We start from the raw sequence: 21,789 nt of genomic DNA, 5'->3' as shown, positions 1-21,789 counted from the left end.
TTCGGGAGTCAGCTGCGTGGAGCCTGGCGAAGAGGCGTCCGGAGTCAGCTGCGTGGAGCCTGGCGAAGAGGCGTCCGGAGTCAGCTGCGAGTCATCACTAAACAAACGATCCTGACTGGATCCTAACATGGATGTGGGACGGTTACGAGCATTAGTAGCGGGCACTGGCACCCGGACCACATCAGCAGTGGGCACTGGGGGAAATTTAACATCCCCAGTGGGCACTGCAGTGGGCGCTTTGCTGCGTGTAGCGTCTCCAATGGGCATGGGGAGGTCACGAGCATTGATAGCGGGCACTGGCACCCGGACCACATCAGCAGTGGGCACTGGGGGAATTTTTACATCCCCAGTGGGCACTGGATGCCGGGTATAAGCTGCAGTGGGCGCTTTGCTGCGTGAAAATTTTGCTCTCATGAGGCCCTCAAACACCTTAACCGAGTTCAGCACAGCTCCCCTGTCAGACCACAGCTGCCTGGCCCACTCACGAGCGGCACCCCTCAGTCTAGACATCATGAATCGTACCTTGTCGATTTCAGCTGGCTGGGGGTCCAGAAGGTGCTGCAGGTAGAGCTGGCTCTGCAGAAGGAAGCCGTCGACAAATGAGTCGCTTCCATCATATGGAGCTGGCCTATTAAGCGGTAGGGTCTGAGGAAACCTCATGGAGTTAAACTCCGGGAAAACATGAACAAAAAACATCTCGCTGCGTCCTTATTGTGGTTAGGGGACCTATTATGTCACGAGCGGGGTGCTAAGGCAAGACAAAAGGGGCGAACACACACGCAGAGATGCAAACACACTAAGAATTTATTAGTAACAAAAGCTAATCACAAGGGCTAGGAACATCGCTAGTAACGCGAGCTAAACACAAGAGCTAGTAACATAGCTAGTAACGAGAGCTAAACACAACAGCTAGTAACATAGCTAATAACGCGAGCTAAACACAAGAGCTAATAATAGCTAGTAACGAGAACTAAACACAAGAGCTAGTAAAATACCTAGTAACGCGAGCTAAACACAAGAGCTAGTAACATAGCTAGTAACGAGAGCTAAACACAAGAGCTAGTAACATAGCTAGTAACGAGAGCTAAACACAAGAGCTAGTAACATAGCTAGTAACGAGAGCTAAACACAAGAGCTAGTAACATAACTCTACACAAGAGCTAATTACAGAGCTTACAGAGCTTACAGAGCTTACAGAGCTTACAGAGCTTACAGAGCTTAACTGAGTCCTGTCCAGAAGTCCAAACCAAGATAACACCAGAGCAGTTCAGAATAGGTCCCAAAGTCTACACAAAAGCTGCCTCCTTAAATAAGGAGCAGCTGGAGATAATTAGTCCACATGAACCAATCATGAGAAGGCATGGCAGGAGACAGAGTGTGCTCATGGAGAGGGGGGCGTGGCAGACAAGCTCCAGAGCACATAGAGGCTTCAAGTGTTACAAAAACAAAAACTAAAATCTCTTATTCAGACACTTCATTCAGTACTTTGTTGAAGTTCCTTTGGCAACAATTACAGCTAAAGTAATTGTTGTTGTTTGGATACATCTACACAAGCATTGCACACCTAAGTTTGAGCTGTTTATCTCATTTAGATTGTAGTTCATTCCCATTTAGGTATTTTCACAGATGTTTAAAGTCTGGGCTTTGGCTGAACTACTGAAGGACATTCAACAGAAAAAAAAAACACACACAGTATAATGGCTTTTGGTAAAAACCCAAGGATTTAGACCCAATGATAGTACTGAAACGATATCGGTAGGATTCAAACCAAGAGAGTACAATTACGATCTATCCGACTGACTTCTCTCAGTTTATTTATGTAAATAATACATGCTCAAAAACTACAAAAGTAAAGTGTGGTGTTTCACAGGGGTCAGTATTGGGGTCTCTATTATTTACATTCTTTTTATTATTATTCGTAAACATGGCATAAATGTTCACTGCTATGCAGACTCACAGCTGTATAGATCAGCCAAACCTAATTACATTAATACAATCAGTAATACTGAGGGTTGTGAAAACAAAATAAAAAAGAGACAAATTGTCCAACCTGGTGCTAAACCTTAATGCTTTCTCTGTGACACCCAGCTCAGTTGTAAAAAAAACTTGGATACTACAATAGATACAGATCTCTCCTTTGACGCAAACATTAATAATATCACTACACTGTAAAACATTTCACGTTGGTTAAACTCAGAAACTTAAGTTCACCTGCTGCCTTAAAAAGCTGAGTAAACTCAACTTGAAGAAAACTGTTGTAACAACTCAAGAAGTTAAGTTAAAAAGTTGTTTAACTAATGATTATTCATTGTTTCAACTTGCACTGAGTCTAAATAACTTACTATGTTTATTTTATTCATTTTAGAGAATGAGCTATCTAGTCAAATAAACATACAATTCCTCACTATTTTAACTCACACTTTTAAGTTAATAAAACTTCAGCTATATTCACATAACTTATTGTCTTAAGTTAACAGTGCTTATGTTCGTCATTTCTAGACTTGACTAATAAATGTTTCCCAGTTTCTTTAAACTTTACAATGAATCAACTTACAACTTCTGTTTATAAATAACATTTATGTAAACAACAAATATTTCATAGGTTTTCACCTTGGCTCTTGGTACATCTTTTAAAAAGGCAATGTGTACCCAAAATAAAAACAATGGCACTTTTTAACACATTTATTGCAAACAGGTTCCATAAATGTTGATTAGGAATAAATCTGCTCTTTGTAGTGCTGTGGTATTCTTCCTTGGCCATTTCCACTTCATGAAAGGGACCTTCAGAACTCTGCAGAGAGAAAAACAAGACTGCTGAATTGTGTTCTCAAAAATGTATGTGAATAAAATTGTTATCTGGATAGTGAGATATTTAGTACTCTTCATTCATCCCTACATAGGTCAATTAAACCCAATTACAACTTTAAAAAAAAATACAAATTATTTAACACTAAGCAGATCAACACAGTGTAAAAACACACAAAAATAAGTCGTTATTTACCTTTGAAAGTGAATGGCTAACGAATTAGCTAGCTAGTTAACATAACCTTTACCACTATTAGGTTACCCGAGCACGCATGCAGACGTTTCGTTCAAAAGCAAACCAAAGTTTATTTCACCCCAGTTAACGTTCCGTTATACACATTAAAGCACAAAACAACACAACCACCATTTAATATCTGCCATGAACCCAAGTGGTGTATTAGCTAACTGTTAACCTAATGTTAAGCATTCATGGCCTCGGCAAACATATCGAAACGAATAAATCCAATTCTGTAAATCCAATCCAGTTCTGTCACATTTAATAGTCGGCACACACAATTTCACTTTTTATCACACAGGTTTAAAACATTGATAAACTCACCTGCTTCCCGCCATTAATGCTTTCAGTAGTAAACGCTCCAACTTGCCAGACTCCACTCGGTTTATCAATCCGCACTCAATTTGCCTCAAACTGTAGTCCAGAGTCAGGTGTGTCCCTCCGCCGCTAAAAGTACTCCACTATCGTATAACGTGTGTTATTCTTGTTTTTATCAGTATTAATATTAATGGCTTTCCGTCTGTGAAAAAAAATTGGTAAGCCCCATGCTCCCATGGTTTTAACGTTTAAAAAAATATTATTGTTCTGTCTAACTCAAAAATGGTGCCCACCTATAGGAATCGCCCACTCTATCCCCTTTTCTTTTTTTTAACTGATAACTTACAGACATGAGTTAAATGAACCAGTGTTGCCAACTTAGCGACTTTGTCGCTATATTTAGCGACTTTTCAGACCCCTCTAGCGATCTTTTTTCAAAAAAGCGACTAGCGACAAATCTAGCGACTTTTTCTGGTGTTATTGAAGACTTTTGGAGACTCGAACGTGAAAACACACATTGTTCTGCAGTTACTGTCCTCAACGAGCAGCGGGTCCTGCCGTGAGCCTCTCCCCCGTCCCAAAGCACGGGTGGTCAGTATCACAGTCAGGGTTGCCAGATTGGGCGGTTTTCCACCAAAATGAGAGGATTTTGTTGGAAATTGGCAGGGAAAACACTTTGGCAGGTGGACAAAATTTCGGCTGGTTTGTAATCATTTTTGGCAGCTTAAAATATAAATAAAAAAGCTATTGCTAAAGCAGGTGGAATATAAATAGGGCTACCTTCTCCCACCACATCCAACCCGTTGTCAAAAGTTTGATTGACAGGTTATTCTTTCCAGTCCAAGACACTGTTGCCCCACCCATCAATACACTGATTCATTTGTAGTTCTAAACATATTTATGGTGTTTTTACCCACTTTTTGTCTCTCCCACGATGTTATTTCTCTCTTCTACAGCGTCAATTACATGCAAATGAACCATATGCAAATTAGGCGATGACGTCATTTAGCGACTTTTAGGACAGCCAATAGCTACTTTCCTTACTGAGGAGTTGGCAACACTGAAATGAACATTTACAACATAGAAAAACTCACAAGTAGTCAAGACAACTGATTATTTTACGTTATATTTTCTGAAAACTTAATAACCTGAGTTCAATATCCAAAACTTGTCATGACAATTGGAGTTGAAAAGAAGAAATTAGTTCACATAACTTATGGAGGCTGAAATGTTTTACAGTGTAGAGTTGCATTATTTAGTCTGCATCTCTAAAATGAGAAATATACTTTTAATGATGCTAAAAAACTGATCCATGAGTTTATAACTTCAAGGTTAGATTATTGCAATGCTCTCCTTCCTGGATGCTCACTGCATACAACTTTAGTTGGTTTAGAATGCAGCAGCTCTAGAACTAGAACTAGAAAGTTTGATCATATTAGCTTTGTTCTATTATCCCTACACTGGCTGTCTGTTAAATTCCACATTAATTACAAAAACATTTACCGTGTATCTGAAAAGTATTCACAGTACTTCACTTTTCCCACATTTTGTTATGTTACAGCCTTATTCCAAAATGGATTCAATTCAGCTTATGAATAGCTTATTTCCCAAGATGCCTTAAAGCTGTAATTGCTGCCAAAGGTGCATCAACCAAGTATTAGGCTAAGGGTGTTTACAGATATGTAATCCCTAAATAAACGATTTTTGTCAGTAAAATAAAATTGCATATTTTCTAAACCCTGTTTTCACTTTGTAATTATTGGCAATTGTGTGTAGATGTTTGAGGCAAAAAAAACTAAATCTATTAAAGAATGAGTCTGGGGTGTGCAGACTTTCTGGCTTGACTGTACATGTTCACATACAGTGGCTTGCAAAAGTATTCATACCCCTTGAACTTTTCCATATTTTGTCACATTACAACCACAAACATAAATATATTTCACTGGAATTTAATGTGAAAGACCAACACAAAGTGGTATACAATTGTGAAGTGGAAGGAAAATTATACATGATTCAAAACATTTTTTACAAAAAAAAAACTGAAAAGTGCAGTGTGCAAAAGTATCCAGCCCCCTTTTCTCTGAGTGCAACCAATTGCATTCAGAAGTTGCCTGATGACTGCTAATGACTAAAAAGAGTCCACCTGTGTGTAATCTAATCTCAGTACAAATACAGCTGCTCCATGACGGCCTCAGAGGTTGGTTAAGAGAATATTGGGAAGTAAACAGCATTATGAAGTCCAAAGAACACTCCAGACAGGTCAGGAATAAGGTTGTGGAGAAGTTTAAAGCAGGCTTAGGCTATAAAAAGATTTCCCAAGCTTTGAACATCTCACGGAGCACTGTTCAATCCATTATCCGGAAATGGAAAGAGTATGGCACAACTGTAAACCTACCAAGACAAGGCCGTCCACCTAAACTTACAGGCCGAACAAGGCTGATCAGAGATGCAGCCAAGAGGCCCATGGTGACTCTGGACGAAATGCAGAGATCCACAGCTCAGGTGGGGGAATCTGTCCACAGGACAACTATTAGTCGTGCACTGCACAAATGTGGTCTTTATGGAAGAGTGGCAAGAAGAAAGCCATTGTTAAAAGAAAACCATAAAAAGTCCCGTTTGCAGTTTGCCAGAAGCCATGTTGGGGACACAGCAAACATGTGGAACAAGGTGCTTTGGTCAGATGAGACCAAAATTGAACTTTTTGGCCTAAATGCAAAACGCTATGTGTGGCGGAGAATTAACACTGCACATCACTCTGAACACACCATCCCCACTGTCAAATATGGTGGTGGCAGCATCATGCTCTGGGGCTGCTTCTCTTCAGCAGGGACAGGGAAGTTGGTCAAAGTTGATGGGAAGATGGATGGAGCCAAATACAGGGCAATCTTGGAAGAAAACCTGTTGGAGTCTGCAAAAGACTTGAGACTGGGGCGGAGGTTCACCTTCCAGCAGGACAACGACCCTAAACATAAAGCCAGGGCTACAATGGAATGGTTTAAAACAAAACATATTCATGTGTTAGAATGGCCCAGTCAAAGTCCAGACCTAAACCCAATCGAGAATTTGTGGCAAGATCTGAAAACTGCTGTTCACAAACGCTCTCCATCTAATCTGACTGAGCTTGAGCTGTTTTGCAAAGAAGAATGGGCAAAAATGTCAGTCACTAGATGTGCAAAGCTGGTGGAGACATACCCTAAAAGACTTGCAGCTGTAATTGCAGCAAAAGGTGGTTCCACAAAGTATTGACTCAGGGGGGCTGGATACTTTTGCACACCGCACTTTTCAGTTTTTTATTTGTAAAAAATGTTTTGAATCATGTATAACTTTCGTTCCACTTCACAATTGTATACCACTTTGTGTTGGTCTTTCACATTAAATTCCAGTGAAATATATTTATGTTTGTGGTTGTAATGTGACAAAATATGGAAAAGTTCAAGGGGTATGAATACTTTTGCAAGCCACTGTATGCAAATACATACATATATATATACTGGTGCTGGTCATAAAATTAGAATATCATGAAAAAGTTGATTTATTTCAGTAATTCCATTCAAAAAGTGAAACTTGTATATTATATTCATTCATTACACACAGACTGATATATTTCAAATGTTTATTTCTTTTAATGTTGATGATTATAACTGACAACTAATGAAAACCCCAAATTCAGTATCTCAGAAAATTAGAATATTGTGACAAGGTACAATATTGAAGACACCTGGTGCCACACTCTAATCAGCTAATTAACTCAAAACACCTGCAAAGGCCTTTAAATGGTCTCTCAGTCTAGTTCTGTAGGCTACACAATCATGGGGAAGACTGCTGACTTGACAGTTGTCCAAAAGACAACCTTTGACACCTTGCACAAGGAGGGCAAGACACAAAAGGTCATTGCTAAAGAGGCTTGCTGTTCACAGAGCTCTGTGTCCAAGCACATTAATAGAGAGGCGAAGGGAAGGAAAAGATGTGGTAGAAAAAAGTGTACAAGCAATAGGGATGGTGTATATATATATATATATATATACAGTCCTGCTCACCATTATTGGCACCCCTTAATTTTTTGCATAACCTGTACAATATCTTCAGAAATAAATGGAAATGTACCAAATTTATATTATCAGGATTTTTTAATTGGAGGTCCAAAGTAATATAACGAAGAACATTGTTTTTCAGCGTACATGTTGTCATTTTAAAGAAGAAACAGAAAAAAACAGCATGTGCAGTAATAAAGGCACCCCTCCTTAATATTTGGTTGCACACCCTTTGGCAGTGATGACAGCCTCCAAACGTTTCTTGTAGCCATCTATAAGCTTCTTGCACTTCTCAGCTGGTATTTTCTCCCACTCTTCCTTTGCAGTTTGTTCGAGCTCTTGAATGTTTGCAGGGTTCTTTTTCCCAATGGCAGATTTCAGCTCACCCCACAGATTTTCAATGGGATTGAGATCAGGACTCATTGCTGGCCATTTTAAAACAGTCCATTTATTCCTTTTCAACCATTCCTGCGTGCTTTTGGATGTGTGCTTTGGGTCTTTGTCTTGCTGGAGGACCCATGATCTTCGACTCAAACCAAGTTTTCTTACACTGGGTAGGACATTTTGCTCTAAAATCTCTTGGTAATTCTCCGATTTCATGATTCCTGTGATACGGTCGAGGCCCCCAGTACCAGACGCAGCAAAACAGCCCCACAGCATTATGGATCCTCCACCATGCTTAACTGTAGGTAGGGTGTTCTTTTCCTTATACGCTTCATTGCGCCGTCTGTAAACAAACTGTTGGTGTGCATTGCCAAAAAGCTCTATTTTTGTTTCATCGGTCCACAGAACATTTTCCCAGAAGGATTGTGGTTTGTCCAGGTACTCTTTGGCAAAGTTGAGTCGTTCCTTTTTATGTCTTTTCTTCAGCAATGGTTTCTTTCTTGGCCTTCGCCCATAAAGCTCTGCTTGGTTTAGTGTGCGCCGTATGGTACTTGTTGAAACCAAGACCCCAGACTGTTCCAGGTTGGCCTTCAGGTCTTTGGATGTTTGACATGGTGTTTTTTCCACCATTCGCACCAACCTTCGAAGACATCTCTCATCAATTTTCCTCTTCCCTCCACGTCCAGGGAGGTTCTTGACTGTTCCATGCTTGGCAAACTTCTTAATAACATTGCGCACTGTTGAAACAGGGATACCAAGGTCTTTGGAGATGGCCTTATACCCTTTGGAGGTCTTGTGTTTGCTAATAATAGCACTTCTGATGTCCTCAGACAGCTCCTTTGTCTTCACCATTGTGACAAAGGAACAGGGAATAACTTGTGGCTTTTTAAAACACTGAAGTCATCATTCATTGGGTAATTAATGTCACATGGGCACTGACAATTTATCACAGGTGATTCTCATTTGTGATTTAGCACAGGTGAGTCAAAATGTGTTTCCATACTGATTTACTGTAAAGGGTGCCAATACCAGTGCCACAGCAAGCTTTAGGTTTTTCTATTTTTTCTCTCCCATTGTTTTTAGTTTTAAATGTTGTTTATCATTTGCTCTTTTGTATCAAACACAAGTTCTCTATAGAAAAAAGCTGTTACACTTGATTCATTTTTTTCCAGGAGATATTCCACATTATGTACTTAAACTTCATGGGTGCCAATAATGGTGAGCAGGACTGTACATATATACTGTATATAGGGGTTGGACAATGAAACTGAAACACCTGTCATTTTAGTGTGGGAGGTTTCATGGCTAAATTGGACCAGTCTGGTGGCCAATCTTCATTAATTGCACATTGCACCAGTAAGAGCAGAGTGTGAAGGTTCAATTAGCAGGGTAAGAGCACAGTTTTGCTCAAAATATTGCAATGCACACAACATTATGGGTGACATACCAGAGTTCAAAAGAGGACAAATTGTTGGTGCACGTCTTGCTGGCGCATCTGTGACCAAGACAGCAAGTCTTTGTGATGTATCAAGAGCCACGGTATCCAGGGTAATGTCAGCATACCACCAAGAAGGACAAACCACATCCAACAGGATTAACTGTGGACGCAAGAGGAAGCTGTCTGAAAGGGATGTTCGGGTGCTAACCCGGATTGTATCCAAAAAACATAAAACCACGGCTGCCCAAATCACGGCAGAATTAAATGTGCACCTCAACTCTCCTGTTTCCACCAGAACTGTCCGTCGGGAGCTCCACAGGGTCAATATACACGGCCGGGCTGCTATAGCCAAACCTTTGGTCACTCGTGCCAATGCCAAACGTCGGTTTCAATGGTGCAAGGAGCGCAAATCTTGGGCTGTGGACAATGTGAAACATGTATTGTTCTCTGATGAGTCCACCTTTACTGTTTTCCCCACATCCGGGAGAGTTACGGTGTGGAGAAGCCCCAAAGAAGCATACCACCCAGACTGTTGCATGCCCAGAGTGAAGCATGGGGGTGGATCAGTGATGGTTTGGGCTGCCATATCATGGCATTCCCTTGGCCCAATACTTGTGCTAGATGGGCGCGTCACTGCCAAGGACTACCGAACCATTCTGGAGGACCATGTGCATCCAATGGCGGTGCCGTGTATCAGGATGACAATGCACCAATACACACAGCAAGACTGGTGAAAGATTGGTTTGATGAACATGAAAGTGAAGTTGAACATCTCCCATGGCCTGCACAGTCACCAGATCTAAATATTATTGAGCCACTTTGGGGTGTTTTGGAGAAGCGAGTCAGGAAACGTTTTCCTCCACCAGCATCACGTAGTGACCTGGCCACTATCCTGCAAGAAGAATGGCTTAAAATCCCTCTGACCACTGTGCAGGACTTGTATATGTCATTTCCAAGACGAATTGACGCTGTATTGGCCGCAAAAGGAGGCCCTACACCATACTAATAAATTATTGTGGTCTAAAACCAGGTGTTTCAGTTATTTTGTCCAACCCCTGTATATACAGTGTATCACAAAAGTGAGTACACCCCTCACATTTCTGCAAATATTTCATTATATCTTTTCATGGGACAACACTATAGACATGAAACTTGGATATAACTTAGAGTAGTCAGTGTACAGCTTGTATAGCAGTGTAGATTTACTGTCTTCTGAAAATAACTCAACACACAGCCATTAATGTCTAAATAGCTGGCAACATAAGTGAGTACACCCCACAGTGAACATGTCCAAATTGTGCCCAAATGTGTCGTTGTCCCTCCCTGGTGTCATGTGTCAAGGTCCCAGGTGTAAATGGGGAGCAGGGCTGTTAAATTTGGTGTTTTGGGTACAATTCTCTCATACTGGCCACTGGATATTCAACATGGCACCTCATGGCAAAGAACTCTCTGAGGATGTGAGAAATAGAATTGTTGCTCTCCACAAAGATGGCCTGGGCTATAAGAAGATTGCTAACACCCTGAAACTGAGCTACAGGTCAAGGTCATACAGTGGTTTTCCAGGACAGGTTCCACTCGGAACAGGCTTCGCCAGGGTCGACCAAAGAAGTTGAGTCCACGTGTTCGGCGTCATATCCAGAGGTTGGCTTTAAAAAATAGACACATGAGTGCTGCCAGCATTGCTGCAGAGGTTGAAGACGTGGGAGGTCAGCCTGTCAGTGCTCAGACCATACGCCGCACACTGCATCAACTCGGTCTGCATGGTCGTCATCCCAGAAGGAAGCTGACGCACAAGAAACCCGCAAACAGTTTGCTGAAGACAAGCAGTCCAAGAACATGGATTACTGGAATGCCCTGTGGTCTGACGAGACCAAGATAAACTTGTTTGGCTCAGATGGTGTCCAGCATGTGTGGCGGCGCCCTGGTGAGAAGTACCAAGACAACTGTATCTTGCCTACAGTCAAGCATGGAGGTGGTAGCATCATGGTCTTGGGCTGCATGAGTGTTGCTGGCACTGGGGAGCTGCAGTTCATTGAGGGAAACATGAATTCCAACATGGACTGTGACATTCTGAAACAGAGCATGATCCCCTCCCTTCGAAAACTGGGCCTCATGGCAGTTTTCCAACAGGATAACGACCCCAAACACAACCTCCAAGATGACAACTGCCTTGCTGAGGAAGCTGAAGGTAAAGGTGATGGACTAAACCCAATTGAGCACCTGTGGCGCATCCTCAAGTGAAAGGTGGAGGAGTTCAAGGTGTCTAACATCCACCAGCTCCGTGATGTCATCATGGAGGAGTGGAAGAGGATTCCAGTAGCAACCTGTGCAGCTCTGGTGAATTCCATGCCCAGGAGGGTTAAGGCAGTGCTGGATAATAATGGTGGTCACACAAAATATTGACACTTTGGGCACAATTTGGACATGTTCACTGTGGGGTGTACTCACTTATGTTGCCAGCCATTTAGACATTAATGGCTGTGTGTTGAGTTATTTTCAGAAGACAGTAAATCTACACTGCTATACAAGTTGTACACTGACTACTCTAACTTATATCCAAGTTTCATGTCTATAGTGTTGTCCCATGAAAAAATATAATAAAATATTTGCAGAAATGTGAGGGGTGTTGTCACGGGGTGCACTGGTGCACCAGATGGTGGGAAGCTCACCAGTAGGGGGCTGGACCCAATTGCAGGGAAGGAGAGTGCTTGTGCAACAACAGAAGTGAACTTATTACGCGGATGAAAGGTAAACTCCACCAACCTCTCACCGTGGTAGGCCACGAAAACAGAATAAGAGAAATCAGAGAGCGCTAGGTGGAACCATAACCATGGTCAGTACCCCAGCTACTCAATCCACCATGATACCAACACACAGTCGTGGCCCCAGTGCTTCTCTTCTATTCTAATCAGAAAACAAAAGTAAAAATCGCAAGGGAGTCGATTACTGTATCGACTCCGAATCGATTCGCGCAAAACGACTCCGAACTAGGAGTCGACTCAGCAGCGGAATCGCTTGCGCAGAAAAAGGACTTCCTAAATGCGGAAGTGAACGCTAAACGCATTCGTATCTTGCGAGCGTTAACAAACCGCTGGCTTAAGTATAAAGTTACGGAAGTAAGGAGGAACGCACACCGGCCAACTACCTTACCGAGTATGTCTCAGCACTGATCGCGTGGCTAAGGATCTCTTAAATAGAGCGCGATCAGGTGCTGCCAATTAGCGCAGATTGGCGCTGGCGCGGCTCCTGGGATTTGCAGTTCCTTTAGGACTACAACGAGTCGACCTGCGCTTCCGACTACGTGTGGAAATGGCTGCAGGTAATCGACCCGTTACAGGTGTACTCACTTTTGTGATACACTGTATATATTAGGGCTGTCAAAGTTAACGCGATAATAACGCATTAACGCGATCTCAATTTAACGCGATTTTTAAAAATAGTGCCGTTAACGCAAATTCTATACAGGAAAAATTTACCTATACAGGTAGTGAGTGCCATGTAGAATTACATCACGAAGACCCGCATTGTTTTGTACTTAACCACGAAATACAAATGACACTAGTTATGTGGAGAACGAGTTGTCTTTATTGCTTAATCCACAACTTGGAGCATCACACTTAAACATAACACGCCGTTACCCGCTGGTCACCTGATACACATATCAGCTCAGTGACGTACAACACACAGTGGTAACGTGATATGCAGATCACGTAAATTATATATATCACACGCATGATAATAATAAGCTTTTTGCTCTCTTAATTTTCCCTGACAAGTGAAAAACCAAAATATAGCAACCTTAACATCATGAGGAAGCATTTCAAAGATATTTCTTTGCAATACTTTATCATTTCAAGAATATGATACAGACTGACCAACACTATTAAGCCAAATCAGCATTGAAAATTGACTTTACTTTTAATAGCCTTCTACAATGCTGGTGCTTCTTAAAACTGAATATTTTCTTTTAAACAGAAGTATTATTTAAATGCTATTAAATTGTTTTCCAACAAAATCCGCCCAATTTGGCGGATAACCGCCCAATCTGGCAACACTGGAACGCATTATTATTATCGCATTAACTTCGACAGCCCTAATAAAAACGTATTCAGATATCCAGTTAGCAGCGTAGGGTTTATATAGCAGCAGGTAGAATAAGGTGAGAATAAGGTGCAAAAACAATGCAATATTGTGCAAAGATGCAAGTAATATAGTCACTAGTATGAGTTGTCAGAACCCAGGGAACAAGATTGTGAATTAGTTTTTGTGTATGTTAGTGTATGTACACCGATCAGCCATATCAATAAAACCACCTCCTTTTTTAAAAAAAATGCGATTAATCGCGATTAACTATATGAAATTCTGAGATTAATCGCGATTAAAAAATTTAATCGTTTGACAGCCCTAATATATATATATATATATACAGTACATACACACATGCATGTGCATACATGTACGTACACACATGGCTACGTATAGGACCCTCAGTCTTTAGTTACAGCTAGTCGTCCCTGCCTGGTGGAGTTGTAGAGCCTAATGGCTCCAGGGACGAGAGAGCCAATTATTAATTAACATCCATTTCTGCATTTCAGGCCTGCAACACATTCCAAAAAAAATGTAAAGCATTTACCACTTTGTAATGTTGCCAGTCCTATTTACCACACTTAACAGATGTTTTGGCACCGAGGATACCAAGCGATTTTGTAATGTGTGCAGCATGTGGTTTTGCATTGTCTTGTTGAAAATGCATGGACGTCCCTGGAAAGGTTTCGTCTTGAAGGGCACTGCCACAGCCCCATACCATGACAGACCCTGGCTTTTGGACAGTCTGGATGGTCCTTTTTATCTTTGGTCTGGAGCACACGGCGTCTATTTTTTCCAAAAAAAAGACCTAAAATGCTGATTCAACTGACCACAATACACGTTTCCACTGTGTGGTGGTCCATTTCTCCCTCTATAGTGCATAATATCATTAAACGATTCAAGGAATCGGGAGGAATTTTTGTATGTAAAGGCCAAGGGCGCAAGCTTAAGTTGAATGCCCGTGATCTTCGATCTCTCAGACGGCACTACATCAAGAACTGCCACTCAGCAATAGCTGATATAACCACATTGGCAAGGGATTACTTTGGCAAACCTTTGTCAAGCACTACAATATGGAGGTACATGCACAAATGCCACTTAAAACTTTACTGAGCAAAAAAGAAAGCCTTATGTTAACCATGTCCAGAAGCGGCGTCGACTTCTCTGGGCTCTAAAAGGACCATTCAGACTGTTATCAGCAACAAGTCCAAAAGCCAGGGTCTGTCATGGTATAAGGCTGTGTCAGTGCCCTTGGCAAAAGTAATTTACACTTCTTCAGTAAAGTACATTGAGATCTTAGAGCAACATATGCTGCCTTCAAGATGTCATCTTTTCCAGTGACATCCATGCATTTTTCAACAAGACAATGCAAAACCACATGCTGCACACATTACAAAGGCATGACTGTGGAAGAAGAGGGTATTGGTACTGGACTGGCCTGCCTGCAGTCCTGACCTGTCCCCAATAGAGAATGTGTGGAGAATTTTAAAACTAAAAACGAGGCAGTGATGACCCCATACTGTTGCACATCTTAGGACGTGTTTGCAGGAAGAATGGGACAAAATAAAACCTGAAACACTAAATTGCTTTGGTATCCTTGGTGCCAAAATGTCTTTTAAGTGTGGTGAAAAGGAATGGCAACATTACAAAGTGGTAAATGCTTTACTGTCCCAACTTGTTTTGGAATGTGTTGCGGGCCTGAAATGCAGGAATGGATGTTTATTAATAAATGAAATTAATTTGACCAGATAAAACATGAAATATCTTAGGTTCATTCTGTCTGCGATGAAATAAAAGTCAAAGTAAATGTAAGAAACTCTGCTTTTTTATTATTTGTATTTTTCATGCATTTTTGGGGATTTGGGGTTGTAAATTTTTTTTAATATTTTTTACATTACTCTAGGGAAATTTAGCCTACAGCGAATCTGCTGTAAAAAGACAGATTCACACATTAAATGTTGGTTTAAAAACTGCAAATCTTTATTTCTTTTTTTTTTGTCATTCAGGACCTTATCTTTATAACGCTATATGACCCAATTACACCTCAGCTTTATAAGTCAATGTTCTTTTGAAGCTGATAGTTAAAAAGCAATTTAAAATAATGTTCAACAGTTAGAACTGATGCAGTTTTAAGCAAACATGGAAGCTATTTTGCATCAGAATAAAGCAGTGGTTAAAAAAAGGGATAAGAGACCAGGCGACAAAGTGCTTGATTTCTGTTCATTCCCATCAGATGCACATCCAACTGAGAACTTCTGGAGGTAACAGTTATTAGTGTTGTGTCTGAAGTCTGATGTGTATAGAGAGAAAGGAAATAGTACTGTCCTTTGTGGGGCCCTTGTAATGCAGACCAACACATCAGGTACACAGTCCTGAAGTCTCACATCCTGTGATCTGTTGGGGAGTAGTAAATCTCCTGCACCCTCCAGCTTCCCCCTGAGCAGTGATGGCTGTGATGCCACTGATGCCCTGGGTGTCGTGGGGTAGGTGGAGTGTAGTACCCTGAGAGGGTGTGGTTGGGACACTGGCTGGTTTAAATTGTGAATGGAGAACATTAAGGGGCCTGAATCAAATCTATTGAAAAACAATTATGGCTCACTACTATGGCCCATGTCTGGTCTCTACATACTTATCCTGTTCCACTGCTTCTTTGACCCAGTATAGTATTTAATCCTCTCCAAAACTCTCCTGCATTGTTCTTTTCTAGGTGCTCCTCCATCTTTTTCCCTGTTGATGTCCTTGCTATTTTTCCCATCAGGAGTCAAGTGTTATTGGTTTGTTATTGGAGAAGCAATGTACAGTTTTTGTTGGTACAGTGTTCTCAACACTTGAACATTTACATTTACTTACAACAGAAGATGGGAAAGGATCAAGTGTGCAGGTAGTGGAATTGCCAGATACTTTCATGTGTATAAAAAGGTGTAGGCAGAGGCTAAGGCTGCTGATGTAGCTGAGTTTTTATTAGTAATAATTGTCTCAGTCAGTACCAGGAAGTCAAGGGAGTAAGATGATGCAAGAGCTGAGATGAAGTCAGCTTTTTGGACAGTTGATTGACAGACAGTAATGAAAGACATCAATCTTATTAAAGAGCCACTAAAAGTGATTTCAAGATTAGTAAACTTCAGATTGCTATCTAAAATGCAAACACAGTATCACTATTTCCCAGCTTATTAGTCAGCACGCCAAACAATTTTGTTTTAAATGCTGTCTTAAGATCCCATTGCGCCTCCTTTTCTGATCACACACTTTGACACAAGCTTTTATCTCATCAGCTGGGCAAAAGTAGATCTTAATTTTTTCAATTTTTCTGGTGTATAGCTCTAAACTTCTTAAAAGCTATGTTAAACTAGTGAATAAAATGGGCTTTAAATGTATAATGTATTGTTATAATATGCTATGCACTTGAGTGGTGAGGATTGCACCATTTTTTTTCTCCATCCATAATGCTCACTTTTAAGCACACATTCCTTAATACATATGGATCAACTGGTAAAGGAAACAACCATTAAAGATAGACTTAAATACAGGTTAAGAAATGCAGGGTTAAATGCGATGGAAAAGAAGTATTTGACAGCAATTACAGCTGCAAGATTTCTCAGATACATGTCTACAAGCTTCACCAGATTGGATGTTAAGGTTCTGTGAACTGCCATCTAAAGGTCTTTGTTCTTGTTTGATAGGGATTAAATTTTAGTTAAGCCACTTAAACAAACTCCAATTGGTTTATGAATAATTTTTCCTAATGGTAGCATTTATAGTTTAAATAACAGAGGTCCTAATACTGACCTCTGTGGAACACCATACTTTACTTTTGTAGTTTCAGAGCAATTATTATTTACATAAACATGTTGAGAGTGGTCAGAGAAATAGGGAAATTTCTTTTTCTAGAATCTTGGAGACAACATAAATGTTTGAAATCGGCCTATAACTAGACATAACATGTGAATCAAGATTGGGTTTTTTAAACAGGGGTTAAGTGCTAAGAATCATAACTACCTAAATAATACCTGCTCTGTGGTGGTCCGGTGGGGGTCCTGACCATTGAAGAACAGGGTAAAAGCAAGCTAAAACAGTATGTAGAGAAACAGATGGACTACAGTCAGTAATTGTAGAACTACAAAGTGCTTCTATATGGTAAGTGGAGCTGATAAAATGGACAGTGAGTGTAGGAACAAGGAGGTGGTTTTAATGTTATGGCTGATCAGTGTAGGACTATTAAGGAAGAATACCATAAAGATTTGGCTTTGCATGTTTATACTCAGTTAGAGCATCTTTCCATGCATTCTCATACACTTCCAGTGTAGTGTGCCACCATTTTGCTCTAATTTTCTTGCTGCTTGCCATGGAGCAAGCTTTTTTCTCCCTAATCAATTTAGTTTTAGTAAATCAAGTAATTTAATGGTAAACCAACCAGGTTTATGTCAATACCATAAGTTAATATTACGTCTAAAGTATGTTTACAGTGGGTGCTTTTACATTTTGGGTAATCCCTATAGATTCTAAAATAGAAAGTGGATCATGCTTATTTTCGGTAAAGTCTCAAACAATTAAAGTCCTTTCAGTAGCTGCTTCATTAAAACAAAGATACTCATCAGGACTAGCCCAGGTTTTGGTTAATCAAAGTGCTCTAAGACCGTTATCTGTGATAATTTAATTTACAATTACAGTTTTAGACGAAAGCGATCTAATGTTTAGTAGTCCTAACGTTAATTAGACTTAATACTGTGTTATGAGGTTCATTTATATTAACATTAATTGGGTTATTAGGACATACATTTTGAGAATGTTTTTGCTTACACACAGTGATTAACACTGACCTTGAACTGATAAATCCTGTGTAATCTAACTACCTGTCATGAATGTAACCAAAGTGTAAAACATGTCATTAAAATCCTAATTAATAAATAACATTAAATAAATAAGCCAACATGTCCTCTATATATAAGCCAATGTCTCTTGACATTGTACCTTCCTTTTCTATTTTCAGGAGCAGCTTCAAGCCCATGATCTGAACAAGTTTCAACCATTAAAACCAAAACTGTTAGATGCTGTGGATGACATGTTGGCACATGACATTGCCCAACTGATGGTACTGGTGCGACAAGAAGAAACACAGTGGCCTGGCCAAGTGGTGAAGGGTGGTGCATTTGAGGGCACCATGAATGGGCCATTTGGCCATGGGTATGGTGAGGGTGCTGGTGAGGGCATTGATGAGCTTGAGTGGGTGGTCGCACGAGACAAGCCCACATATGACGAGATCTTTTACACACTCTCCCCTATTAATGGCAAGGTGAGTGGTGCCAATGCAAAGAAGGAGATGGTGAAGTCAAAGCTGCCCAATACAGTTTTGGGAAAGATCTGGAAGCTGGCTGACATTGACAAGGATGGCATGCTGGACGATGAAGAGTTTGCTCTGGCTAACCATCTTATAAAGGTAAAACTGGAAGGACACGAGCTTCCCAGTGAGATTCCAGCCCATTTGGTGCCTCCTTCAAAGAGAAAAATACCAGAGTAAAACAAAGCAGGATATGGGTCATATTTTAGAAAAGTGTTTATTAGGGCTTCTTATGCTGAACACTGTGTGGACGTTATACTGTCTGTATTAATGAAATGTTGATGACTACTCAGAATTTTGCCTAGTCAAAGGGGTAGGTGACATTATGTCTGATAACTCCTTTAACCAGTGTATGTTTTGATTAACTTTTAAAAAATTCAAGTTCCATGCAAGATTTACTAATAATATCAGTTGTAAAGCATACTTAAACAAAACACTTGTTTTAAATAGATTAAAGCCACTTTTCGCAAAATACACTGCATTGTCAGGACCAAAAGCAAGCCATAATGTCTGAGGAAGTGTCTGTTTATCTCGATAATCAAAGGCATAGATCAGGGCTTGGATGTAAAACAATATGTAAGACTTTGAGTGTTTACAGGACCACAGTGGGCTCACTAATTTTGAAGTCGAGGAAGCTTGGCACAACTTTGAACCTTTGTGGAGTTGGCTGTGTGTGCACATTGAATATTTCTTTGGTCAGGTTTAAGACACAACTTGTCTTGGCTTGTCTGTTGTGTATGTATGGAACTTGACAGTTTGTTGTACATCAGCCGTGATTAATACTATTGAAGTATTTTGAATGCTAACTTAAATCCTATTAGACTAACCAATATTACAGCAGTAACATTAAGACTTTAATTAATTAACATTTTGTCTGGTCAGGACATATTTAGCCCTATTATTGCTTTATGTAAATGCATGTACCCTGTGAGACATGCTTTAGGCCACTGTTGCGGTCCAGCAGTACCAGTACTTTTAACACTGTAACTGTTAAACAATGCTATTCTTGTTTTAAAACCATTTAGTGGTGTAAAATATTTAAACCCTTACCCAATTTCTACAATTTTTACCAATTTCTCATATTAAAAGGTTGCAGATCTTCCTATACATTTTAATACAAGATAGACAACAGTAAACACAAAAATGTAGCTTAATATGATAATTTGGTTTGTTTGAAGATTTATTCCAAATCTGAGTAAGCTATTTTAAAAAGTAATTGCCCCCCTAAACATAATAGCTGGTTGTGCCACCCTTGGCATTAAGAACTGCAATCAAAGTTTTGTGATACCTTGTGATATTTTAAAAGGCTGTCAAGGAATTTTGGCCCACTTTTCTTTGCAGAGTTATTTTAATTGGCTACATTGAAGGTTTTTTCGAGCATGAACTGCCTATTTAAGGTCAATCTCAGTGGTATTCAGATCGGGGCTTTTACTCGGCCCTTAATTTTGTTTCTTTTTTGTGCCATTCAGAGGTCTTGCTTGTGTTCTTCGAATCATTATCCTGCTACATATCCTGCTTTAGGTCACACACTGACAGGTGGACATTCTCCTTTAGGGTTTTCAGGTAGATGTCATAACTGATGGAACCATGAATTCTAGCAAGTCAGCAAGATCTAGCAGAAGAAAGCCTGGGTATAACTAGTGAAATTTAACCCAGTTGTTAATTGAATTTGGTACATTGGTTAATTTAGTGGCTAAGTAGGCAATTACTTTTTCATTTAGGACCAGGTAGGGCTGAACAGCATTTCCCTTCAGTAAACAGAATCATGGGCATCAGAGACATTACCAGAAGGTCCTTTAACTTATGTATGTTGCGAAGCGCTTCATTTTTCAGTGCATCCTTGTGCCACCTGGTGCACCCCTTATTTCGGTGATCTCTTCTTGCAACCCAGTCATCTTAGCAAAACTGTTTGACTCTTATCAAAGTCACTCAGGTCTTTATGCCGCTTTTATCTGGTCCTGACCATGACATGCACAGTTGTTATGAAATAGGGATTGTCCTGCACATTTTTGGGAGGTGGGCCTAATATTTTGGCTCATTGGGGTATAGTCCATTGAACCACAAAAGTTAGAAATTTTCCTAATTATCTTGTATGGTGATCACCTCAAGCTTGTATATTTTCAAGTACTAAAAGTTCAAAACTGACCCTGTTTTTGTGTTTGTATAACTTATACAATAAACTAATAGACATCTGATAATAAACTATCAATTATTACATCAATTTTGTGTTCTGGTACTTTTGTCACAAACAAAATGTAATTACAGAATTCAAAACGAAAAATACATAGTGACATGAATTCAACACATCTGTTAAAAACAGATATGCATAAACAAGAAAATTGTTGACCTAATTAAGTTATTAAAAAGAAACATTATACAAAACAGGTATACATGTAGTTGAAATATTGGTAAGACAGGGCAGATTTTCAAATGTTATCATGACCTGAATATTACAAAACCAAATATAATACTTTAATATTAATTATGTTAATTGTATTATATTAATTAATATAATACTATAAAAATGTTGTGTGCACATATTTTGTGTATGTTTACATAAAATGATTATTGAACATAGTGTTGTGGGGAAAAAAATATGAGAAGATTTGTCTAATAGCACAGTGAAGTAACACGGGCCCTTAAACAAATCTCTCCACACTGTCAACAGTTTGAACATTGGTTTGAACTTTCAGAAATGTTTAAATGAACACATTGAAAAAAGCTAAAGTAGCTAAGGCTAAAAAACTCACAGGAGCATCTAAAGTTTAGGAGTGTTTTTCACAAAGATACAACGTGGTGCTCTGTAAATTTTGCAAAGTGAAAATGGTTTATCGTAGCAGAACGACTTCTTTGCACGAGCACATGAAGCACAAGCATCCCGGAGCGCATTTTCAATACATCAGCAAAACACGCCGGTAAGTTTGTTTACATTTACTTCTTCACCCTAGCGTTATACACTACCTGGCCAAAAAAAAAGGTCACACACTCTAATATTTAGTTGGACCGCCTTTAGCTTTGATTACGCCATGCATTCGCTGTGGCATCGTTTCCACAAGCTTCTGCAATGTCACAACATTTATTTCTGTCCAGAGTTGCATTAATTTTTCCCCAAGATCTTGTATTAATGATGGGAGATTTGGACCACGGCGCAAAGTTT

At 39.9% G+C, this 21,789-nt stretch overlaps 1 protein-coding gene and 1 long non-coding RNA gene across 3 annotated transcripts in view; one reads left to right on the top strand and one right to left on the bottom strand.

Annotated features, from left to right (window-relative positions):
- ehd3 (EH-domain containing 3) overlaps positions 1-20,853 on the top strand; it is a 77,159-nt gene extending 56,306 nt beyond the window's left edge. For both annotated transcript variants that reach the window (XM_063001988.1, XM_063001987.1), the window contains one exon: positions 18,285-20,853. In XM_063001988.1, coding sequence (XP_062858058.1) covers positions 18,285-18,812 — 528 coding nt within the window. In that variant the 3' untranslated portion in view covers positions 18,813-20,853. The remainder of the gene's footprint in view (positions 1-18,284) is intronic.
- Positions 2,668-3,902, bottom strand: LOC134320557 (uncharacterized). Its single transcript, XR_010013708.1, has 2 exons — positions 3,365-3,902; positions 2,668-2,791 (listed from the first exon to the last, which is right to left on the bottom strand). It is a non-coding gene; the product is annotated as an uncharacterized LOC134320557 (long non-coding RNA).
- Positions 20,854-21,789: the final 936 nt, after the last annotated feature.

Source organism: Trichomycterus rosablanca, chromosome 9 (assembly GCF_030014385.1).
Source record: "Trichomycterus rosablanca isolate fTriRos1 chromosome 9, fTriRos1.hap1, whole genome shotgun sequence".
NCBI lineage: Eukaryota > Metazoa > Chordata > Actinopteri > Siluriformes > Trichomycteridae > Trichomycterus > Trichomycterus rosablanca.
The sequence above is the reverse complement of the archived record's forward strand: the minus strand, read 5'-3'. Positions and strand labels throughout refer to the sequence as shown.